This window comes from Meleagris gallopavo, chromosome 1 (genome assembly GCF_905368555.1).
Source record: "Meleagris gallopavo chromosome 1, MGAL_WU_HG_1.1, whole genome shotgun sequence".
NCBI lineage: Eukaryota > Metazoa > Chordata > Aves > Galliformes > Phasianidae > Meleagris > Meleagris gallopavo.
In genome coordinates, this window is record NC_139404.1 from 79,517,344 (window position 1) to 79,542,194 (window position 24,851).

General features: G+C 45.6%; 1 protein-coding gene across 2 annotated transcripts in view; it reads left to right on the forward strand.

Annotated features, from left to right (window-relative positions):
• The first annotated feature begins 446 nt into the window (after positions 1-446).
• IGSF11 (immunoglobulin superfamily member 11) overlaps positions 447-24,851 on the forward strand; it is an 89,028-nt gene continuing 64,623 nt past the window's right edge. The window contains exon 1 of one of the 2 annotated variants that reach the window (XM_085237304.1): positions 447-909. In XM_085237304.1, the coding sequence (XP_085093430.1) occupies positions 831-909 (79 nt within the window). In that variant the 5' untranslated portion in view covers positions 447-830. The remainder of the gene's footprint in view (positions 910-24,851) is intronic. The other variant, XM_085237294.1, reaches the window with a different exon arrangement.

A 24,851-nucleotide genomic window follows, 5' to 3' on the forward strand; every position in this document is an offset into this window, starting at 1 on the left:
CGTGTGCAAGGCAAACCCTCTGCCTTCATCCTTTCCCCCAGATGGTGCCTAGGATGCTGGGGTTAGATTGTCTGGTTTTCCATGTGGTCTCAAGGACTGCAATTACTTAAGCTCATGACCCCGCATGACACAACTTCTTGGTGGTTCTTGTGTTGTACAGTGTTACTGGGCCCCAACTACAACTGCCTCGTTCCTTTTGGAAATAGCATGGGTTCATTTTTAGGGGTTTTTGAATGCTCATGTCGTCCAGACTCTTGCAGACTGGTGTCGAGGTGTCCCATACCTTTAAACAACAAACCAGCAGCACTTACACCGGGCGCTGCAGCAGTACCCGATCCCGCACAGCCCATCCCGAAGCATTCGCGATGCTCTGCCTCTCTCCATCCCCGCAGCAGCTCCCGGAGAGGAGAAGCCCCGCGCTGCAGCGCTGACCCGGAGAAGCCTCCGGGCCGCCACCGAGCACGGGCCAAATGGCCGCGGGGCCCCGCAGCAGCCTCCGGCCGGGCGGGGCGAGCCGGAGGCAGAGCCGGGGGGCGGCGGGATGCCTGGCGGCGCGGCGCGGCTCGGCGCGGTGCGGGGGGTGAGAGCCGCAGCCCCGGCTGCGGGGGCGGCTCGGGGCCGCCAGGCTGCGCTCTCGGGCCGGCCGCGGCGCCTGGCGCTGTCCCCGGGCGGCCGGGGCTGGGGCACGGCGGAGCCCGGCCGCGAGCGGGCGGTCCCGGGACGGCGGCGGCGGCGGCTGCACCTGCGGCGGCGGGGGAAGGCAGGGCTCGACGCCCGCCGTGCCCGGAGGCGGGAGCCCGCGGCCCGCTGCTCCCCTCGGCCGGCACGGCATGACGCTGCGGCGGCGCCCCGGAGGCGGCGGCGGGCGCTGGGTGCCGGCCGCCCTGGCCGCGCTCCTGGCCCTGCGAGGTGAGTGCGGGAGCGGCGGGGAGCCCGGCGGGGAGCGGCGGCAACTCGCGGGGAGCGCGGGGAGCGGGGAAGGGAGCGCCGCTGCCCCCGCCTGGGGACGCGGGTCTCGGGGGCCGGCGGGGAAGTTTTGGTGGCGGTCCCGCCGGTGATGCTCGGGAATGCGGCGGCGGGGAGCGCTCTGCGGGCTGGCTGCTCCGTGCCTCGCGCTGCCTCTCCTGCACCATCGCTTTTACTACCGTCATTTAGTACTAGTGGGTTTTGGTTGTTTTTTTTTTTTTTTTACGGTGCTGTGAAACTTGCTGTAAACTGTCTGGGCTTCACAAGCGCCCGGCTGGCAGGGCCTAGCCCTGCAGCAAGCTCACCTGGGTGCCAAACTCTGGTCCATCCCTCAGGCCCCGAGGCAGCAGGGAACTTTGAGTGGAGATACTACCGAGCTGCCCGGCTAACCGAGTGCCCGGGGCTCACCGAGTGCCCGGGGCTCGGTGCTTCCCTGGCATTTGCTTCCTGCGTGTGCCCAGCCGTATAGATGTGGGAAGATCCAGCCCTCCCCATGCGACTCAGACCTTGCACAGTGAGGTGTGTTCGGGTTCTGAGTGAGGAGAGGGGACAAATGGCGTGTGAGTGATGTCCGTCACATAGCCTGGTACACTGCTGAGAGCACCCGGAGGCATTGCGGTAAGGGCAACAGGAGAACCTGCAAAGTGTGAAGCCTTCAGACTCATCTGTTGATGCCTTCTTTCAAGTAGTGCCAAACTTCAGAGCAGGCCTCCACAGCTATGTCTTCTGGAGGTCTACAAAGTCATTTTCTTGAAATCTATTCAGATCCAGTGAGTCACTTTGTGGAGGTCAGCCTGGCAGTGAGCAGAGCACAGCTTGGCCAGGCTGGCTGGGTGCTGCTGGCTGCCTCTGCAGCTGGAACAGCAGGCAACCTGCTGCAAGGGGCCCCGAGAGAGCGAGAGGAAAGACAGGAATGATGGGCTCTCTTGCGAGAGCACTGGGGACATATCAGCAAAGGTTGGGCGAAACTTCTGGCAGCCTGCACTGAGATGGAGCTGCCTGCTGGGGCTGCTGTGTCTGGCCCTGACAGCCCTGTGGGGAGCATCAATCAGGCTGTGCCCCTCTGGCCAGGCACAGCGAGAAGCCAGCCTGGTGGTCAGCAAGGTGGGCTTCTCACAAGTGCCTCAGCCCTGAAAGAACGCCGAGTCCCACTCTCCGAAACCAGTTAGGGGTTGCACGTGTTAACTGGAAACTTCACCTGCTGACTTCAAAGGGAAAAAAAAAGAGTTTATTATCCTTTAATTAAACAAACAATCATGTTTCTTGCACACTTCATCTGCTCTCTTTCTTTTTTGGTACTTTCCTGGGTTGGAAAGCGTGTGTTCACTTGCAGGTCCTCAATATTACATTTTAATTTCTTTTCAATCTGCAGACGTGGCAAAGGTTGAACTAAAAAGTAACCATGCCTCTGCAGTGACAAGCATATAAGTGATAAAGTGTTGCTGTTGATGTTCTACCTCTGCAGGAGCATCCAGCAGTAACCGAACCCAAGGTTGAACCTGCAGGGGCGTTTGATTATCTCTTCAGAAAAAAAAAAAAAAAAGAAAAAAAAAAAAAAGATTGACTAAATATTTAATTTTCTCTTTTTGGCAAAGGGCATATGAGGACAATGACAATAGAAACAACTAAGCACAGAAACATACCTTTAATAAAACAGTTATTTATGCCAGCGTAATGCTTTTTCTTGCACTTACTTTTAAGACTTGAAAATGACTTGAGTGAACCACCTGTGTCTCAAGATTGTTTTTAATTTCTCTCTAAGGAAAAGTCTGCAGAAGATGGTGATAGATGAAAATAACTGTGATACGCCGTCACTTCTGTGTTACACAACAGAATATGATCGTATTTTTGGGCTTGGATTTGAAAATAAAATCTTGATAGGCATAAGCAACAGACATAGACTGTGCGGGCTCGAATAAAATTGGCAGAGATTCTTCTGAATAACATTTGTAGAAGATGAGTGTGTGTATTTTTGCTCTGAGCTGCAGACTGGTTAGGAAGATCGATTTTCCTTTTTTGAGGTCTATGTTGGTTTTGAGAATAGAGGAAGAAGAGGAAGATAGGATCCATGTGCAAAGAGCTACCCAAATTACAGGCCTAAAGCTTAGAAGTTAAAGTATCAGGAACTGTAAGAGTGTATCATCACAAGAAATACTTAACACCAACAAATGCAGAGCGGCTGCGAGAGAAGATTCTCAGAGTTCGTTTTGTCATTCTCACACAGTCAGACTTTGCAGTGAAATGTCAATCAAATATTATAGCCCCGTTTGCTTACATTGTCTTGTGATTTGTAAAACAGCAATGATTCTTTTTAACTGGAGCAGATGACTGCTTTCATTTGGCTTATTATATTCATTTTAAGGCTCCTGGGGTAGGGTCAGTGTATTTGTTTTCACTCTAAAGCATTACGAACGTACTAACTTTTGTGAAAATAATATTTTCAGGCTCCCCAGTGAAGTTTATGGAGAGATAGGAGGGAACTCTGTCTGGGGCTTTAAAACCAATCCTGCTACTGTACGTCAATCTTGCTTCGTCACCAGAAATAGCCTACTGCACGTTTTCTGGTGTGTTAGAAGTCACACATGGGGTACAGCTAAGCTGCAGAAACAACTTTTTATTTATATTGTGCATGGTGTTTGGATCCTGTGACACAGTATTGCAACAGGTGGGATGTCAGCATGTTGCGGCCTGTTGCAGCTGGATCTTGCAAGTTTGGGGAGTGAGTGTGTGAGCCTGGTAGCAATGCAGCAGCTGCTCTGTAACTTTGCAGGCAGGTCTTTCTGGACCCCATGTAAAGTTCCCTTCCTGCACATTGGGTTTATCCCAGCTGAAGCCATGCACTGAAGTTCTGGCTTTGCAGCACCATTTTGTTAGCCCATATATTCTTCCCAGCCCTAAAGCAGGTCCTCAGCCCCAGCAAGAGAGGATTGTGGCTGTGCCTTTCTTTTCCATGCTGATGCATTTTTGGAACAGATTGCCATTGGTGTCAAGCTGTGTGGTTTTGTGACATGTAGATAAATCATTTTGCTCACGACCTGACCTTGGTCCCCAGCGGCAGGCACAGATGCATTAACTACCTCTTGCATCTCTAATGCAGGCATCCTACCCTTATTTTGGAAACTATTAGGTGGTATTTTGTGTTGCTTGTAGTGCTGTTTTTTTTTTTTTCAACCTCTCTTTCCTCAGTATTGCCTGAAGTCCAATTTTCTTCTATAAGATTTAATCTCTGAGGGATCTTGAAGTGTCTCAAGAATAGCTATATTTAGCTGCTCACTGGTAATATGGGTATGGAAGGTATGGTATAAACAACTCATTAAGAAACTTAGAAATCTTCTTTCCTGCCTCTATGGGGAAGATGAATTTGTGTTACGCTACCAGCAGCGGAAAAGGACAAAGCAAGGCTCAGAGAGGCTTCATGACCCACTGAAGGTCAAAGGAATGCTGGTAGTCCTTAGCGCCTTGATCCAAACGGTAACCACAGGAGAATGCTTATATTCATGCAGCAGGATAAGCCATACTGTAATGGCACTCTTCAGGGACGCTCACTACTACACTGTGGTGAGTCACCTATATTTAGCAGGATGCTACTATCATTGTGCTTTTTAAGTAAAGTGCTTTTAACACAGTTTATTTCAAGGGGAAGTGCATGCTCTGAAAATCTGTTCTTTGTAGTTTTCTCCTTGTCGAGCATTAATGCTACTTTCCTTTTGTGAATGTTCAGAGAGAAATTCAGCTCCTGGTTGTTTAACAGACAGTAGTGTAACAAAGACTGTTCCCTTGTTAATACTACCTTGTGTTTGCACAGTCATTTATAAGCATTAACTAATTGAGAGACTCTGAACATATTTTGTTAGTGCAGTCGGTTTGATTTATGGCTTGGAAAGGCTGAAATGTGCAGGGATGAAGTCGTTTGCTTGCTGTCATGTAGGACATCTGCCCTGCTTTCCTTTAGAAAAGTCACAGTTACTGGGCTCCTGATCACATACCACCCCACTTTTCTCTCACAAATGTTTCGCATCTTAAGTATTAGAGGAAGAAAAAGCTTTTATTAATTATGCACAGCAATCTATTTTTCCCCATATTTGCTGTCATCTCTTTGGTTTTGGAGGTCACTTGTGTCCATTCCGGCTTCCACCTTCACTTTTTTGCTTTTGCTGCTTGAGCTGGGCGAAGGACAAATGATCTGCTTCATCAGGATTGAGGGGTTGGGCTTCATATTGGATAGAAATAGAAATTAAATGCTTTGAAATTTCTGAAAGGAAATTATGAGAAATTTCTGAAAGGAAAGTATGAGAGAAATCCCATTTTGGGTCAGCCAGCATTGTGCTTCTCTGTGGGACTGTATTGTGATAATACTAAAAACAACAACAACAACAACAACAAAACCAACCCTAGCCAGAAGATATTTTGATGTGAAAAGTCAAACTTTCTCATCACAAAAAATCTTGAGGTGGATGCTTACATATTTCTGGCTATTCTTCCTAGATCTCTTTTGAAACACAGTTTTGATTTTACAGAGCTCTGTGAGTGCAATAAGATTTGGTTTAGTGGAAGTATCTGCAGTAAAAACTAAAGTTGTTCCTATTTTTTATTTCTTCAGCACATTTCTAAACTACAGTGCTTGCAGCTATTGGTGGTATCTGTGCACAGTCCCTGCCCATTTTTTTTAACCTCTTTGGCACTCACATGCAAAAACCACCTGCATGTACATGGCGTTGCTTATGTCCTTCCCTTATCCAGCAAACTGCAGGACCGTATTTGCACCAAAAAATCACAGTGTGAGTATGAGATAATTTTGTATTTAGGAAATGCAGCCCCCTTGCTGATCAGGGCCAGCAGATCACACTCACACTCAGCCTCCTATTGTGCATGCACAGAGCCACAGCTCTCCTCCTGGCAGCACAGCAGCACTTGTGCCTCTGCATATCTGTGCAGAGTTACACGCTAGACAAATTTCTGCAATGGAGAGATCTAATGACTTGTTTAGGGATAAAATCTCATGCTTTTTTTTTTTTTCTCTCGCATCCCCACAAGTCAGCCCAGCTACAGAAACGTGAAGCAGATTACATTTCACAAGCATCAGCAGGAGAAAGCCAATGTATGAACTCCACTGGGTTACATCCTGGCTTCAGTCTTCTTCAAAATGCAGAAGGCAGGAATGTAATTTCAGAGGGCGAACATTTCCAGTCTGTGTGCATTTCTGCAGGCAGCTCACAGCAGCTCTGGGTCAGGTCACACCACCGGTCTGCAGAGCCATGGCCAGCACTGGATGCTTCCAAGGGGATGCAGAACCCCTGCAATGAGCAGCTGGTGCAGATGGGAATAAAACACCCATTCTCCATTCCTGTTCCCCCTCCATGGGACCCCAGACTTGCCTCCTTGTCTGGAGCTGGGATAACCCAGAGCTCAGCCCCCTGTCAGGCACAGGCTGTGGGTGGGCAATGGGGATCCAGCTCGTTCCCTGCCCGGCATCTACTGGCAGCCTTTGCCAGCAGTAAGTGGGTTGGGATGCAGTCTCTGCATGCCCACTGGGGAGATTACTTCCTAATCCTTGTTAATTAGAAGTTGGCTAATGCCTGGGAGCTTGAGGGTGTAATGCTGTTGTGAGTTTTTCTTTTCCTTTTTTTCTTTTTTATTATTCTTTTCCTCTTTTCATTCTACCTCACATATCTGTGGATACTCCCAGTTGCCTTATAAATGCTCAGGCCTCTGTGATTTTTGCTAAGCTATTAACTTTACTGATAACGTGTGCTAATCATTCCTAGTGGTTAACTGTGGGCTGTGCTTGGAGTAAGTAAGAGAAATGAAAAGAAAAAAAAAAAAGGAAAGGAAAATTTTATTTTGCTCCTCATACCTGACCACACTCCCTGCTCTTCAGTTGTATTGAGCAACTTTTTGTTATTATATATAAAAAATGAAGAAAAAACACAACAAAACAAGGATAGAAACATGAGTTTCCCCAGTGTTAAATTGCTTCGGTTTTAACTTTGTTTGATCAGTGGGTGTTATGTATTGGAGAATGAGGTCACCTTTCGATCTCCTCTGTGTTTCTAGGTGTGCGACCCACAAATAACAGCAGAGATCCCAGCATTTTAATGCTTCCATCACGCTTTTCTTCCCATCCCCTTTGACATCCTACAGCCGACTTGCTTTTTGACCACCGCTGTCTGCTGAACAGATGTTTTCACTGAGCTGTTCACAGTGATACCAAAGATATTCTGCTCAAGTGATTACAGTTGAATTAGAGCCCCTTGGTAGACGAGCAGTTCAGATTATTCTCCCAAGTTTGTATTACTGTCAGCTGGATAATGCTGAATTTCATCTCGCAACGTGCTGCCCACTTGCCTATCTTTGTCAGATCCCTTGGAAGTCTCTCCCAATCTTCTTTCATCTCAGCCAACTCGCCGTCTCTCTTCCAGATATTAAGGAATAGATTAAACCCATCCTGCAGCCCGGAGGAGACCTTGGGGTAATCCCTTGTAATCAGGGCCAGGGCAGGGGCAGGGGGAGAGCCTGGCACCAGGCTGTGGGACAGCAGCTTTGGATGGATGGAGAGTTAATCACTTAGTCCTCTCCTTTTCTTCTCACAATATCAGTGGTTTGAGGGGTGCAAATTCCTGTGTGCAGAGACTGAGCTGTTTTTGTCTCCTGTTGTGTGCTTTTTAGGGGCTTTAGCCTCTAAGAGTTCTGGGATAGGCTGTTCCTGATCCTAGCGATCTTCACGATCCCAAGATCATTAAAGTTGGAAAGGCTGCTAAGATCAGTAAGTCCAACCATCAAACCATTTAAGAATTCCAACCATCTAAGATGTTGCGAAATTGTAGCCTGCTGTGACATTTGGCTAATTCCTGCATGTGTTCTGATGTCACATTTTTGGGGTGTTTTTCTTTGGCTTTATTGTTTCTTTGCATTCCCTCCACACTGTGCAGTAGATATCTGCTTCCTGATCGGTGAATTCAGATTGCTGTGGTGTGATTTGTTTGTTAGGTAACCCTTTTGCCTCTTCAGCCATGGTTATGCAGATGGATCTATGCCCTACTCACCTTACAGTTTAATGCCTCCATCCTTTTGCCCATGCTTCCAGGCAGTGGCATTACTTTGTGATGAATTCCGCAGACTGAGATGAGTTGAACTTTCTAACTATTGGTTAGTATTGTTATTTTTGACATTTCCTGCACTGTATTAAGTATTTGTTGAGTTGTGTTGGAGGGAATCTAAAGTGCCCGCCTGCTTACATAGCTGAGTGTGTGCTTGAGCACTGTTATCTGATGGAGTTTGATGTCTGAATGCCTCCACTAGTTGTGTAGCTGCTGGGCTGCGTGCCTGCTTGGCTTTCTGGCCGTATGTTGAGAGCTGGGAGCCAAGAGAGTTCGGGAGGACCTTGGCTACTTGGCAGGGTGACAGCATAGCCCCAGTCTGCCTGCAAAACTGCTGCGTCCTTGCCTTGTCAAGGGCAGCCCTTCCTCCTGCCCCTTGGACAGCTGGTGTGCCCCAGGCCCTATCACAGGACTCATCAACAGCATCCCTTCCCATGCAGTGCCCTGTGTGCTCTGTGTTAGCTTACTAACTTTTGCTATGCTTTCTTCATCCCTTTATTGACACAGTGGGTAAAAATTGAGTGGAATTCTTCTTCCCACCCTGATTCCCATCCCTCTAGCACCCCTTCCCCAAGTCAGGGGCCTCCACAGGTAAGAAGGGTATGCTTTGGCATCCCATTGACTCCCCTGTTAGCCCTCTGGGCAACAGTCAGCAGTTTGTGGGACTAATTGCCAGGAGGTGCCAGTGAGGTGCTGAGTCAGAGTGAGGTGTGCTTGCCAAGTCACTGCAGCAGAAGGAGCCCGCTTGCCTGGCGTGGCATGAAGCCAATGGACGGTGGGTTTCCTGGCTGCTTTTTGGGCCTCTTTCTCTCATTTCCTGAGGCTGTGATTCAGCAGCAGCGATACTATGCAAGGAAGGGAGAACCTAAGCACTGGTGGAGGGGGAGCTCTTCTCTTTGCTTTTTTTTTTCTTTGGCTTGGCTGTGAGCACTGGGGACCAGAAGATGTGGGCTCTATTCCTACCTGCCACCAAGTTTCTGCTGCTGTTTCCACTCTTTGTGCAGTGCTTTGTGTTAATGGAAAGACTAGTAAGCAAGTGTTGGTATGCAGGGACAAGTGAACATGTGGCACCTTCAGATGTGCAAGGGTGACAGTATGGGAAGCTGAAAGGGCTGCAAAATAAAATGAATGAGGATGTTTTGTCTTGTCCTTCTTGTGCTGCAACCTGTTTGTTTGGAGTGTTGAAGGGAGATGTCAGACATGCAGGAAGATGAGAGCATGTCCTATACACATCTAGCACCCGATGGACTATACTTGTGAGAGCTTTGCCCTTTATGCTTCGCCTACTTGGGCATTGCTAACATTAGTGTTATACCAAGGCTGAATCTGTCCTCGAGGCTCCTGGCCTCTCCTTTGCTGTAGACTGACTTGGGATGTTGTCCATCTCCCCGCCCACAGCACAGGGTACCATTTTCCTGCCTCAGACAAAAGTCGCTAATTGTTTGCACAATTGTCTAAATTTATGCATGTCTGGTGAATGCTGCCTTTGTAGGAACGGTATATTATTTTTGCTTTGAATAACTACTTTGTAGAAGGAGATGAAGAGCACGAAGAAGGAGGCCAGCATGTTTTTCCGAACCTTTCATGGCTGCATTGCTCTCCACCCACTCACATTTTTGCTGCTCAGTTTTGCATGACCTTCCTCTTCACTGATTTAAGCAGCAGCCATGCTGCTTAGATCGTCAGATCCTCAATGGGATAACTGAGGCCCAGAGACAGAAAGCACCTCACTACCATCATGCAAGGCTGCTGTGGCCAGAACTGGTCTTCTGCCATTTTGAAGGTTATGTACATTGCTCAAGGGAACCTTGGTCTCTATCTGGCTAATTCCAACCCTTCCTTTTGTATCCACTCTCTACTGTAATTTCGCTATTGGAAATGGAAAAAAAATAAGGCTTTGCCTGTTACAGCTGGGATTTTCTGAAATACCTGTGGGAATTAAGCACTCAATTCCCTCAGGTTCCTTTCAAAAAGTGTAGCTGACGTGGATTTATGTTGAAAGTAAGCCGGGAGGGGAAGCGTCCCCGTGATTTCTCGTGTCAGCAGTGCCATAGTTATGCTGGTACTTGAGGTAGTGAATGGCAAAGCACATTTCGCTTTTAAAATCTATAGATCAGGAGCTGCAGCTGGAGTCTTCAAGAGTGATCTGATGAAAGTGGAGGCCATGCTCTGGCCTCCCCTGCCCTTTTGTTGAAAGTCTCTTAAAATGAAAAATACCAGTGTACTGTGTGGGGACTTGGTAAATGCCTTTGACATCCACTGGGCCAGGGACTGAGCACTCTACAAATCAGTGCAGGATGATGAAGAAGATTTAGATCAGATATTATGAAGAAATTCTTAACTCAGGGGGTGGTGAGGCACTGGAAGAAGCTGCCCAGAGAAGCTGTGGATGCCCCATCCCTGGAGGTGTTCAAGTCTAGGCTGGATGGGACCCTGGGCAGTCTGATCTAGTGTGTGGCAACCATGGCCGTATCAGAGGGCTGGAACTGGATGAGCTTTAAGGTCCCTTCCATCCCAAGCCATTCTATAACTGTGAAGTAATGCAGGACCAACCTTGCTGGCATTTCAAAGGAGTATACATGAATGAATGAGGCATGGTGTTTAACTGCAGTGTGTTGCCAACAGCAGTGACAGCATTGGCTTTGGAGACAATCAGGAGGTTATTTTGACAACTGTAGGAGCCCTTTTTCACTCTCTTCCTCCACAGCCAAATAACCACAGTTTGCATCAGTTTTCTGCAAACACAGAAACTCAATGACAATCATCACCATCTTAATTAAAAGTAAACAAATATGGTATTAAAGAAAAAATAAGGCAACTGCTGAGAGACTGAACAAGTAGCAGAGTATGACTGTCACTTAGAACAAGTTGTGACAAAAACAAGATGAAAAAACTGTCTTTATCCTTGGTTGTAAGTGAGAAACCCTCCTGGGAGGGTTTCTTTTTATGGCTAAAAATAATTGCAGGCTGTATTTGATGCCTCTTTCTGGAAAGTCTTTCTCTGTCTTTCAGTGCATGCTATGATGCCTCATGGTTTGAGGCTCCCCCTTCCATGCCAAATGAAAGGGATCTCATCCCTCCATTTGGCAGATAGGGAAGCTGAGGCAGAACCTGTGAAGCCCCATGATCTGTTCTCCTCTGTGAATTTATGTGAAGTGGGTCCAAACTGTGGAAATCTCATAAATTTAGCCAACTGTACAAGTTTTCTATTAGTTTGGGTCTTGTTCTGAGGGCAGTTTGGATCTTTCTCTCATCTTTGGGAAATTATTCAGTCTTGGTCAAGATCAAACCGCAATCTAAAATCAGACCAGGTTTCCTTAGCCAGGCTTTTAAAGCAAAAACATATTACACTCAAACTCCATTACAGACAAAAGGCTGTCTTAATGCAATAATATAACTGGACAGTCAAAATGGAGCAGCACTGGGAGATGCATAAGTTAATGATGCCTTGTTACGTATCCTGTATCTTTTATGTCATGAATTTTATAGTCTAAGTGGTAGTTAGATTAGATAGAGGTGAATAATTTATAGCCAATAATTTATTTAATGAATTCCTCTTCCATTTCTGTTTGCAAATTGTTTGTGAACATCCTGTGGTTTCTTCCTATTTTGCTTATTTGAAATTACTTACTGAATAGCTTCTGCAAGTGGTATTTGACATACCACATGCTTATGAGCAGGGTTTTTCCTCTTTTCTTTTGGGGGACAGCAGTATTTCAGCTTCAGGTTTGCTTACTTGGCACTGATGCACAGCAAAAGTTCATGAAGTAGTATTTCAACAACCTGACATCTTGAAAGTAATGGTTAGAATTAAGCTTTTTGAGAGAGGTGTGAACAATCAGTTATTACTTTTTAATGATTAGTCAGATTATCGGTGTGGATAATCAGGTTAAGACTTCTCTTTTGCCAGAATGTGCTAAAATTGCTTAAAATGTGTTACTTCCTTGTACATTCACGTCACCAGATTAGAATAGTTGCAGAAATGAACAGAAAGATATAGGGTCCGCAGTCAGCAGAGTGCTGTGCATATGCTTGACTTCAGGCGTATTTTTGAGTAGATGCGTAAGTGGTAGAATGGTAAATGATGAACTTCAGCATATATTTAAGAGGCTCGCTGAATTAAGGTCCAAAAATACAGACCCAAGCAAATTTATCTTTCATGAAAGTGACTGTTTGAGAGAATTTTTGTTTTGTTTTCTTTCTTCAGCTGCATTTATGGGGTAGTGCATTTTTGGATGGTGGGAGGAGGTGAGAATATAAATATTGCACAGACTTGCAGTATTCCTCAACTCATCAAATACATGACAGTTCACCTGAAGTTTCCCTTATGTGCTGTTCTGTACTTTCACTGTAAACACTGGGAGAATTAACATGAAGAATTAAAAAAAAAGCAGCTGTTAGTCTTACTTCTGTCTTTATTTCTTCATTTCTCAAGATGTCTCATATTTTACAATCTTTTCCATGTGCCTTTATTCAATTATTATCTCTCTCACTCTCAAAAATAAATAAATAAATAAGTAAGTAAAATTGACAAATGTTAAATAATGCCTAAGAAGTGACCCTCACAGAAAGGAGATCTTTCACCAGGTCTGCAAGGAATACCTATGAGTTACATTAGCATTTTAAAAGGCTGTCGTGAGAATAGAAATCAGGAAGGCTTTGCATTTTTCTGTGCATCTGTTGAAGGCTACACGTTATGGAAAAGCAGCTTCTGAAGGTATGTGATGTACCCTTCAGCTCTGTAACGCAGGTGTTGTTTTGTGAAAGGTATGCTTAAATGATTCATTTTGTGGATTTGCAAATTGGTGAGACCTCATCTCTCCTGTCTGTGCTTTCAGGTTGACCTGTGTGAGGTCTCTCATGTCTAAAGGAGGATCGAGCATGGCCCAGTCTTTCCCTCCTGGCAGCAAATATCTGACATAATGGAAAGGAAGGTGGCTCAGGTGGCTGTGTTCTGGGAAGCTGAGAAGAGAACAAGCCATCTCTGGGCAGTGTGTGGGAGGTGGCTGCACAGGTCGGCAGTGACTTTGGGGCAGGGAAGGGCGACTGTTCCTGCTGACTTGCAAGAGCTAAAATGAGCTCTTTGGAGCAGACTTCAAGGAGCATGATGCTGTTTCTTGTGCTTAGACCGTGGGCTTAATCAGAAGTGCAACTAATCCATGCTTTGTACCAAACCCCAAACATTATATATCCCAAGGACAATCTTGCAAAAAGTGGTCATTAGTGTCCATCGACTCCTTGTGTGCAAGAGAATTGCAGGACATATATGAAAAGGATTCTTTCCAAGGGAAAGTTTTCAGACCTCTGGACATACTTATTGCCCATTAGGTGATGACTTAAATCCCGCTCTTGCAAATATGGAGGTCAACAGGACAGCTTCATCTTTTTGGGGCTGGGAAGATAAGGGAGCATTTGCAGGGCAGAAAAGAGTGCTGCCTCTGGCCTATTTCCCCATCCACATTCCTACTTACTAGTCTGTACTCTTTGCTGCTTGTTGTTCTGACATGTGGCCTCAGCTCAAAATCTAGGAAAGGTACTGCAAGGAAAAGCTGGAGGTGCAATTCTGGGTTTTGTTCTGGCCTTCTTCTCTGATGCTCGTAGGGCTTTTAGCACATTCATTGCATATGATTGCACCATTGACAACCCCAGTGATGCATGTTATAAAATTAAAAAGCAATCACCTATACCAAATAAGATAAACAGCAAATGGTCCCAGCGGACTGCCACATGTCCTTGAACAGTATGTGGATGCCTTTAGGAGCCAAGTTATTGGCACTGCTTTAGGTGTACAGAGTCAGAGACACTATATCATCTAAGGGCAGTCATATCTATGACAGGAAAAGCATCAGGAGATTGATGGAGGCTGCTGGATACTTGTTCTTTGGGAACCAGGGCCTGATCAACTCAAGAAGGTGTGAGATCAAAGGCCACTTCTGAATTTAGCTTGGGCCCACTTGTGGAGAATCTTGAAATAAGAATAGCAAAAGAAGCAGGTTGGAAAGGAAATACGACCACATCTTCGTACAGTGGCTAGTGCCTTTGGCAGGGAGTTGGCATCTCACAGAAGTTTGGCTTCATGTGGGGAGATCTCCCAAAAGGAGGATGTGTAGAGGGGAGGCTGCCTTCCTAAAACTGACCTTAATAGAAGACTAAGGTGTGTCTTACCTTGTCTTCTGCCTCTCTGTGTAGCTCTCTTCAGAGTTATGAACATGGGTTAATGTAACAATGGGTTAATAGTAACAATAGAATAATAACAATAGTAATTATTGTTATTAACTGTTTTACACTTCCCTGAGAAGGATCCTGGTTGTGTGGACTCGTCCCACAGTGACTCTGTGAGGGTGAGGGTGCACAGTTTCAGACCACATTGGCCACAGCCATGCGTCGGGATCTTTGTGTGGCTGTCACAGTCAGCCAGGACAAGTCAAAACAGGCAAAAGGAAAGAAAATAGACAAATTTCCGCATCCACAGCAGCTGGAGTGAACGTCAAACAGATGGGCTCTTCCACCCCGATTATCCTAACCACCTAAATATAGAAATACGGGCTTTTTTTTTCCTCCTCTTTTTCTTCTCCTCTTTTTTTTTTTTTTTAATAATTTTAAATTACCCGAGGGGGTGGTGTTAGCACACGCTAGGGCAGTGCTAACGAGTGCAAATAGAAGTCATCTGCTGACAGAGTCAGATCACGGCTTCTGCTCATGATTCTCCCCCCTCCCTGCCTGCTTGTGCTTTTTCCAAGGGGACCCATAGGCTGGCAGTGGCTGAAGCCGTCCCCTCTGTGGGTTTGGGAGGCACTTCTCAACGCACAGGCAGACTCTCTTATTTCAAATGCAGACTGTAGAAAATGCATGCCCTCGCCTCCTCCTGTATGCAGTTTGGTAAATAGATGGGGCAGAAATTCTGCAAGCTATTTTTCTGGACGTTCCCAGTATAAGAGAGACGTGGACACACTGGAAAAAATCACAGGGAGTGCTATCACGATGATGAAGGGTTGGAGCTCCTGTCCTGCGAGGACAGGCTGAGAGAGCTGGGAATGTTTAGCCTGGAGAAGAGGAGACTCAGGGGGAGTCCCATCATCACTGCAGAGAGATCGAAGGAATAACTGTTAGCAGCTGGCTGTGGCTGGGTGCTGTTGTCCTTTTTGTCCTGCAGTATTTGACACAGCTAAAGCAGCAGGAAGGCAGTGTTCTGTGTTATTTTTGGGTTTCTTTTGCTCTACTGGGGGCTTGAGTAGGGAAATATTACTAGGGGGATTTCAAGTAGGGGAATGCAGTACCTTGACAATGCTGTTTTTTCCAATTCATCTTCCAGGTTATTCTTTTGCTTTTTTTTTTTTTTGTCTTGGGACTGAATTTCGTAACTGTTTCCAGGGTTTTATTCCTTGGCTGGCCATGCAAACAAGAGGAAGGGAAGAACAGCAGGAGGCACTGCCTACAGAACATAGTAGTGTGGAGTGAGCATGAGGACCCGTTTCTCATCTCTGCCCTGTTGGTTTCTGAGCATTGTTCTCCTCACATCTAGGAAGGGAATAATGGTGGCTTGCTTCTAAGGATGCTGTCAGGGAAAAACATTATGCTGATGCTATGGTATTACTGCCACAGCCATGGCCCAAGATATACAACAAGAATAAAGGTTTGTAACAAAACTGCTCTGACCCGGGGCCCAGCCAAGCAGAACTGCAATGTTTTTCCCTTGCCATTATGTGAAAGGATATGTTGTACTCTGTGGATGTATCTACAGCAGCATCAGTGCAGATATACAAAACAGTAAAACTTCAGAGAATCTGCAAAGTAATTCTTTATCTTATCGGCTGCCCTCCATGTGAGGATAGTGCATGGTTTCTCAAAGCTTCCAGGGCTTGTTTTGCTTGTGTGCTCATGCTTTCCCGTAGAAACCCAAACAGTTGTAACCTTAATTCCAGGTTCTGTTGCCATGTGTATCCTTGGCTCCCGCAGCATTTACATCTTCCTTGGAGGTCTCCCTTGTGAGGAAGGATTGGCAGGCGTTGCAGGAGGCTGCCTGGGGAAGGCGTGGGGTTTCCACTTTGGAAGCAGACTTCTAAAGATGGGTTCAGCCAGCAGCTGGCAGGGTGGCAGGGCTGTAGGAAATCCTGCCTTGGGGCAGGAGGGTGGAGCTGATGAAACTCTGAAGGCTGCTGTGTGGAGAAGTATTACATCTGGTGTTTCCAGGGTAAAGTGCATTCTCTTGTCACCTTGAGGTCATGCAGTGCAGTGTCGTCTAGACCATGAAGCACCTAGAAGCTATAGATACTGGGCAGCAGAGCAGAAGACCTTAGCTGCCTTCCATGTATTTGCTTAGGACTCAGGATAAGCTCTCCCAGGTACGGCAAACGAGGAATGCCAGCGTAAATACACCTAATTAGCTTTGAAGGAGACGAGCTTTGGCAGGCTTTAGTCATTCTGATTAATGCTAGGATGTATGGTACCTGGCTGGCACGGCGTCGGATCACTCAAGCATCCCTCTGCTACGCACTTGAGTGCTCCTGATGAGCAGCTGAGGGGTGCGGGAGAACCAGGCTGGCTCTGCATGCTGCTGCTTGGCAGAGCTGTCTTGCTTCAGCTTGCAGCCATGGTGCATCTGAGCGGTCTCTCATAGCTCTTTAGTTTCCTTCATGCTGCATAGAGCCAGATCTGCAGTAATCCCGATGGAAACCATTGCCAAAATTCTGCACCATGGTTAATCTGCAAGCAGGATAACAGCATTTTTTTATTTAAAAAGAATAATAATAATGCAGTTAAGTAGGTGGGTTGTGCTGCTTGTCTTTAAGGATGCCTGGTATTTTCAATTATCTTTTCCCCATCCCAGTTTCATTCTCAGCAAACAGGATAAACTGCCTCCCTGACTACAATAGTAAGGGGCTTCAAATGGGACTGGATGGACACTGGGGTTCATTAGAGGGTGAGAGTAAAGGCTCATGAGAGTTATCATAGAACTGCAGGAGGAATGCTGAGGTGGGCAGGGAATTCTGGAGATCAGAGCAGGCTGCCCAGGACCTTGTAAGGTTTGGAACAGAGGGGTGAGTCTTGGACTGGGCAGGCAAGCAGACCAGTATCTCATCCCAGAGGAGCTGGAAAACTAAGAGAATTTGTTTATGAAGAGTGTGGGATGCTACAATACTGAGCACCCTAAAAATGCCCAAAGAGACTCAGGAATTCTGTTTCTCGTATGGGACTTGAAAGTATGCCACTAATCAAAGCTGCAGTCACCCGATAAGTATAAAGTCAGTAGAACAGTAGATTAAATACGTCCTCAGTGTCAGTCTGTCCTGGAGGTTGAAAGAAGCAGTAACAAACAAAAGTATGTGATTTTTGCTTTTATTTTTAGTACATGTTCAGCTCTATTTTAGCAGTGCCAGAGGATGTGGCATCTGGCACTGCTGCTTTTCTGGCAGCATCTGGGCTGAATACCTGAGCTGTACTGATGCTTGGGTGATTCAACAGTTTGCCTTTAAATCTCTGTGGTGAAAGCTGGAAATCATAAGCAGGCATTAAAAAGGAGATAATAGTTAATACATTATTATTTTGTTAATTTATTGTTATATTAGTCACAACAAACAGCAATTTCTTTAAATCCTTAGGTTTTAAACTCTGCAAAGTAGATTGCATCTTTCATCCATTTCCTGCAGATACATTATGTTCCTGAAATTTCTCCTGTCAGTTCATTGCAGAGTACTCCTGGTGGTCATTCACTGCCTGTTTGAAGTTTGCTGGTGCCCCTATTAACAGAGAGGAGTTTTGGTGCTGGGGCCATCTAGCAAAACATATTGTGGCATTTCTCCTGACTGCTATGGTACAAGCAGTTCATCATCATTGCTGGCAGCATGGCCAGAGTCTGATCTCCACTTCAGAATGAAAAATGGGAAGGAGAGAGAGCACTCTAGTGTAAAGAAAATGGCTTTTGGAAATACGGAAAGATGTGTGGGTTCAAAAGGAATAAGTATTAAATTCCTCAGGAGTAACTTGTGATGGGCAGCACCTGATTATTACCTAAGTGGAGGAAAGTCACTGAGTCTTCAGCAGCAAGACTGGCCAAATCCAGTGGGCAAGCTCATGCATAATGTGCTACCAGCACTTCTGATCTGTATCTGAGGAAAAGGAGCCATTGAGTGAAGCAGGGAAGCTGCTTTCTTTAGCAGTGATTGAAAGATTCTCTTTGGACATGTCATAGAGTTAACTAGATCAATCTATACCTGTGACAGGGGGCCTCCCCGGCCCCACAAAATGGGAAGGGAAAGGGAAAAGGGATAGGGAGATGGGAGCTGGGCTTAAGGAAGGAAAAAAAAAAAACAACAAAAAAAAACCAGCAGCAGTGATCTATGGAGGAAAACTTATTTTACTAACTGTGATATCAGAATGCAAGATAACACAATATAATACAATCTAATTGAAATTGAGACTAATAAATCAAATAAAATAGGTCAGAGAGAGAGAGAGTTCCTGAGACTGAGTCAAACCTGAAAAGCTTGGCACAGCTAGGAAAGCATCCTCCAGCACCCATTGCAAGGCAGTAAGAGACCGCCCCACCTGGAAAGGCCAGATCCCATGACTTCCGTGATGTACAGGGATAGGTACCTGAAATTGGTGCATTAACACTTTAACTCCCAGCGCACTACATGATGTTATGATGTGGAATACTGAAAACCAAAAAGCACAAAACCATGACACGGCATATGCAGTCTTCTTCCCTGCTTTTGTTTTTATTCAGAGGAGTGGAAACTAAGGACAAAATGGCAGGCTGTGGTCTGCATTCTGCAGAATTTCTCTAACCCAACCTTTAGCAAGGCCAGATAGTGAGACTTGTGTCAGTTCAATTAAGCCAAATGCACTACACTTAGGTGCCTGATGCTGGACACCTATGTTCATACAGAGGCATGTCAGGAAAAGTCCCCTCCTCTTTGAAGAGTTGAGCTGTTTTTGGGATTCTGGCTAAAGCTTCCAGATGTGTTCCTGAAGAGGAAAAAGATGTTTGGTCCTACTCATGAAGAGACCAGAAGACTCTGGGGGGACCAAGATCCTGTCCTTATGCCCTCAAACATGTGGAAACGTTGGTGTGATTCACATGGAAATGACTCCCACTCTCTAAATTTCAGTCCCTGCCCTACAGTAATTTAACAGACTTTTGCATATAAGCTTTATTTAGGCTGTCCTTGCTTGCCTCATTGCTCATAACTCTTTTTACAGACAGGATCAGTTGTGTAAGTGGGAAATGGCTGCTCACTGCATGGGCATTCCTGGGAGCAGGCAAGAAAAGCTTCTGTTTAGTTTTCCCAGTCTGTTCCTCTCCAGTTATGTTGAGACCCAGCACCTACGATCAGTCTCAGCCAAGTGCTGGTGCAAGCAATCTCTCTCAGAGGGAATTTATTTATTTTTTTCTTAAATCATTCACCAAGGAATTGTGACTCAAGAGTAAATCATCTTAAAATCAACTGTGAATGGAGAGTAAATCATTTTTTTAACCATGTATTATGAAGGAATCATAAACAGTAAAAAAGCTAAAATGGGCACTAGGCATTGCTTGGAGAATAACTGAATCACTCTCTCACACAGAAATCAATAGCAACAGGAGAGCATCTTACCCTCCCTGCCCTCCAGTCTTAGGTGTTTTAGTTGTGTGGGGCTCACTGTTGAAAGTATGAAGGGAAGTGGGTGCCATGAGGAACCCCCAGACAGTATCTCTTAATTCCTGGGTACAATACGTATCTGGAGAAAGGCTTCGTAGCTCTGCAGAGCACATTAATCTTTTCCATCATTGAAGTATAGCTTTTTAATCAAAGCATACTCCACCCTTCAGTGAGCTCTGGAAAGACATTTCTGTTCTGTCTGTGGTACTTTTTGCAGTATCTTGTAGGCTAAAGAAAAGCCCTTCCTACCTACTGGGGGAGTTAGGAATCTGCCAGGTTTCTGGACAAATAAAGCCTTGCCTGTGTTTCTGTATCTTTATTTCCAAATACATTTCCCATTGTCTATGAGGTAGTTAAGAAACAGAGGCAATGGGTAAAGTTGTGAACAATTACTTTCTAAAGCAAAGGGTGGGCAGCAGACACACGCATTCAGTGGTTTCGTTTCTGCCTTTGATACTTGCTTTCTACTCTCAAATACCTTTCCTGCTGATGAGATGGGGAACTCCTGGCAAGCTGTTTAAGAGCAGAATGTAATGTAGCATTTCCTTTTTTTTTTGTGGTCTGTGATTGTGTCCTGCAATAATTGAACTTTCGAGTAACTCCCTAGTGAATTATTCTGAAACTACCTCTGTGTTATACCTTTACCAACACTGGAGGTGAATAAAAACTTTTTTTTTTTTCTTCTGGCTGAGAAAGGAATGTGCAAACTAAAGGTCATTCTTAGACTCTGTCTTTTCCCAGATTCCTGCACAGAGAAAGTGGGATGGAAAGGGTATCTAGAGTAGGCTCTTTTAAGAGAAATTTGAGCTCTTGCTTGAACCTGTGGAAATGTAGAGTTGTATTTTTCTTCTCTCGTGTGTTCTTGACCCTGTTATACCTTGCGTGTGGTTTGATGGTCACCTCATGGACATGGAGACTGGGAGGAAACTGTGTCTCCCATCCAGAAAAGACTGCTCCTGGATAAAGACTAGGATGAGGAGAGATATCTGAACCTCAGTCATTGGGCTCCGTGGGGCAGCTGCTGTCTCCCAGGCTGTTGGGTGAGTACCTAAATTAATTTAGACTGATGGCACCACAGGATAACACAAGCACAGCTGTGAAATTAAAGCCACAGGTCGGCTTGCAGAATTTGCCGTGATTGAAGTCATATTGTCTTCTCTTAATTAATTTAATTCAGGTTTAATTTATTGAGGGTTTGTCTTGATTTATTCCTTTGCTGTACTGCTTGCTCATATGGCCTGTGTGAAAAGCCACTGTGCTTTCTCGCAGCCTGGAAAAGTGTGCTGTCATCAGTAACCCATGCTTAATCATTACATGGGATTACTCCCATCTTCTCCCCTTGTTTTACCCCACCTCCAGGGAAAAAATACAACAACACAAAAACAAGTGAGAAGGAAATGACGAATTCACAGTTTCTGCTGTTTGAAAAAGAGAGAAATGTTTCTTAGGACTTGAAAACACCATGTGTTGCATGGAGTTATTTGCATGGGCCTAACTCCTTGGGGTTGCTATTTCTCCATGTGCACTGTACACTCAGCTTGGCCTTGTTTGTGTTTGTGATGTGCTTTTGTGATCTGTGATGAGTTCCATGGGTGTATCGTGCATCTAGCATCACTGAATGCACTTCTTATAGGGCTGGGCTGCCAAGCAATGCCCTGTGTTACTGAATTTGCTTCTCATAGGGGAGGGTGGCTAAGCAGTTACACGCAATGCTTTACCTCATTAAGTTCCCTTTATCCCTCTACAAGGAGGTCTCTCACCTGCTGCATTCCAGGTTCAGGAGAAAGTGTCCACTCAAGAAGTGCATGTGCTGAAGTGCTTCTCTTCCTCCTTGTCCTCTGTCCTCCTCTCCCCCATGCTTCCTCTTCTTTGAGGTCTCCTGTTGCCCTTGTTGTGTGGGAGAAGGCCACTCCACTCCTCCTTGCTGGGTGCAAGGCCTACATTTCCATTTCAATAGCCTTCTGCAGAGTCTTCCCAATACCGAGCCAGCAAACAAGGCGCCCACTGTTCACAGATGGGATGTTCAGCCAGCCCTGACGGCCTCAATGCCGCTTTGTCAGCGCCTCCACTGAAAACCGGGGCACTGGGGACTCGCAGGGGGCTGGGGCTATGCTGCTGTCAGGCAGGCTCCAGGCCTTGGGCAACATGCCACTCATTTTAAGCAGCCCCAGCCTGTCTGTGCCTGGATCTTTGTGCTCCAGTCCAGGCTACTGTAGCTTGCATCTGGTTTTTGAGCTGCACGTCAGTGCCTTTCAGCATGCTCCGCTTGGCTACTGCGTGGTTTTCAGGCCGCCAAGTGTATGGGGATGCTGCCCTGAGTCTGAGGGTGAAGCTGCTCTTATTTCCCTCTCCCCTTCATTATTTCCCAGGTTCCCTGGGGCAAGCATGCATTGTACCCAAGGTTCTTGCCTCCCGAGTTCACACTGAAGCCTTGGGTCGGAGGCAGAGCTGTTCCATGTCCCTGGCACTCTGTTTTTAACTCTATGGGAAGTGTTAAGGGGCTCGGTGCTTGCTTTTGTTTTCTCTCAAATAGCTTCACGCTAGTGACATTTAAATAAATTCTGCAGAGCAGGCGCAGAAGGGGCAGCAGCAGAGCTGGCTTCTCTGTGCTACTTCAGGAAGGGCCAGCTGGAGCACAGGGATGGTGACGAGGCCAGGTAGGCCTCTGCCAAGGCTGGCAGCTGCTGAAGCTGCTGAACCAGTTACAATGTGTTAAATCCCCAGTTCATGGGGGACAAAAATGAGAAGCCTTCCTCTTCTGTCACTGTGGGTAAATTGCTGATAAGGAAGGGTAATGCTTGCTTCTGGTCACTTCTTACAGTGTAATTTATCTGTGCTTCTATTCCTCTTTCATGGTTTTTCCACTCAGTGATTCCCATTTGTCCTCCCGTGCTAAATTCCTGCAGCCATGTTCTCCTTTAGCAGATGGAGATGCTAATTCAGGTGAGCTGGTGCTGAGAGGGTGGCCTGGGGCCCTCAGATAGCATGGGACTACTTCAGGTTGGTGAGTGAGGCCTGGAGCAGATTAATGACTGCTCCTCTGCTGATTACAGAAGCAGTGGAGATCCATTGTTTCCTCTTCTCCTGGCTCTGGGGATATTCCTGCCACCTGGACACAAGTAGGTGGAGATGCTGAGCAAACTGGTTGCAGTACCTTGGAGAGGTACCAAGTCACCTTCCCAGCTGGTGGCATAGCTGTGTGATGGTCCCTCCTCTGGCTGCCTCTACCAGAGCTGGGAATCGCATAGCTCCCAGATTTCATAAACTCATGTCTTACTGAAAGGTTTTCTTACGGGGATGGCATCTGCCAGTACATTCTTTCTTAGCCTAGAGAAGGAGATTTTCAGTTGTTTATTTGGCAATGTTTTGTGTATATGTGGCTTTGTGATGGAGCGTTATCACTATGCTCTGAAAAAAAGGAAGATGCTGTGGAATTGTTTGGGATGGTGGCTTTATTATGATATTTTGGAAGGGCTTGTTTGTTACATGAGCAGGCCAGTGTTGAAGTATGTGGAAAACTACACCCACACTTCCTTTATGAGTAAAGCCATTCTTTCTCTTTGCCATGAGGAAGAAAAATGGAGTAGAAAACAAGCTGAATAAAAAATGTTCGTGAATCAGTATTTGTAGCAGCATGGGTTGAGGAAACTGTGCAGTCAGTGCTGTCTGAGGCTATAGGGGCTGGTGCACTATTATGCTCAGCCCTTCAGTGGGGTTATGATAGCTGTGGGCACATTCAGGGAGCTCTGTAGGTGCTCAGAGCCCTGCAGGATCTACCTCTATATTACCTATATATGAACATTGTCATCTGATGAAGCACAAGAGGCCCAGAGGAAATCAGCTGAATCCCATTGGAATTCCTAGGCTCGTGACACTTTTTGGTATGAAAATTTTGGGTAAGTTTTAACACAAGCAACAGATTTTCTTTTGAAATGTTCATACCTCTATGAAGTGCATAAACTGCAGGAGGGAACCATCTTCCTATGCAGTTGTGTTTAAACTCTACATTGCCCCTTATAGAGTCTATGCTGGTGAAGCTGATTCATGCTGGGCAGCTCCAGCTATACATAACTGGTAATACATGATTGAGTCAATCTTTTATCTTTTTTAATAACAGAGGTTGTGGGGAATCCAGGGAACAAAAATGCAGATACTTCTGGTACCTTAACGTTAATGTCTCAGATGAATAGGTTTCTGAATTGTGACATTTAGGAAATGTTATCTCGTCTTTATTGCACTTGGAGAAGATTGTATTTTTGGTATGAATATTTCTTTGTGTTTTTTTTTTAAAGTCCATTTTGCTGGGTGTTGGGTATGCAAAATGCTGAGATAATGTTACTGTGAGAACCTTCAGCGTTACATTTCCAGATTAGGTGTGTTTAGCTGTGAGGCTGTGATGATAGTTCAGCTTGTCGCATTTCAGTTTTATTAACCAATCTGCACATGGTTATCACCTGGATGACTCATAATTAAGTAAAAGGAAATGCAGAAATCATCCTAAAAAAACCAACAGGAGCTCTAAATACTGTATAAAAAAACTCTTAATTCAGACATAAATATGATTCTTGAAACATTTCAAAATTTTCTCCAACAGCTGCAGTTTACATTCTTAGGACCCTGAATTTGCACTTTCCTGGGAAGGGAGCATTCCTACATTGGCATTTCCAATTAATTCAGCAGGACACATTCACTAAGACAGGAAATGTTTCCCAAGAAGGACAGACTCTTCAGCTGCATGGATAAATGATCTCAAGTTATTTCTTTTTTTCCTCTTTATTTTAATTTTTGTCACATTTGCATCTAATTTATTTTTCCCCCTTTTGCTAGCAGTCCTGTGGTTTCAGTGCCAGTGTGCCCCCTGTTTTAGATTCAGATACATTTATCTGAGCAGCCGAGGACGGAGGAGCAGGCTCCCACCAGCACAGCAGATGTATTTATATTTATGGCAGCATCTGCATGGGCTGGCTCCTGGCTCATGCTGCCTGCCTTGTGGGAGGGGGATCGGCACCTCCAAGTGTTCATCAGCAGAGAACATTATTCCAGCAGAAGCCACATCCATCCCCACGGCACCATCCTGTCTCTTTTGCAGAAGATGCTGTGGCAGCAGCCACTGCTGCAGCTTGGCAAGTCAAGGCTGCAGAGATAA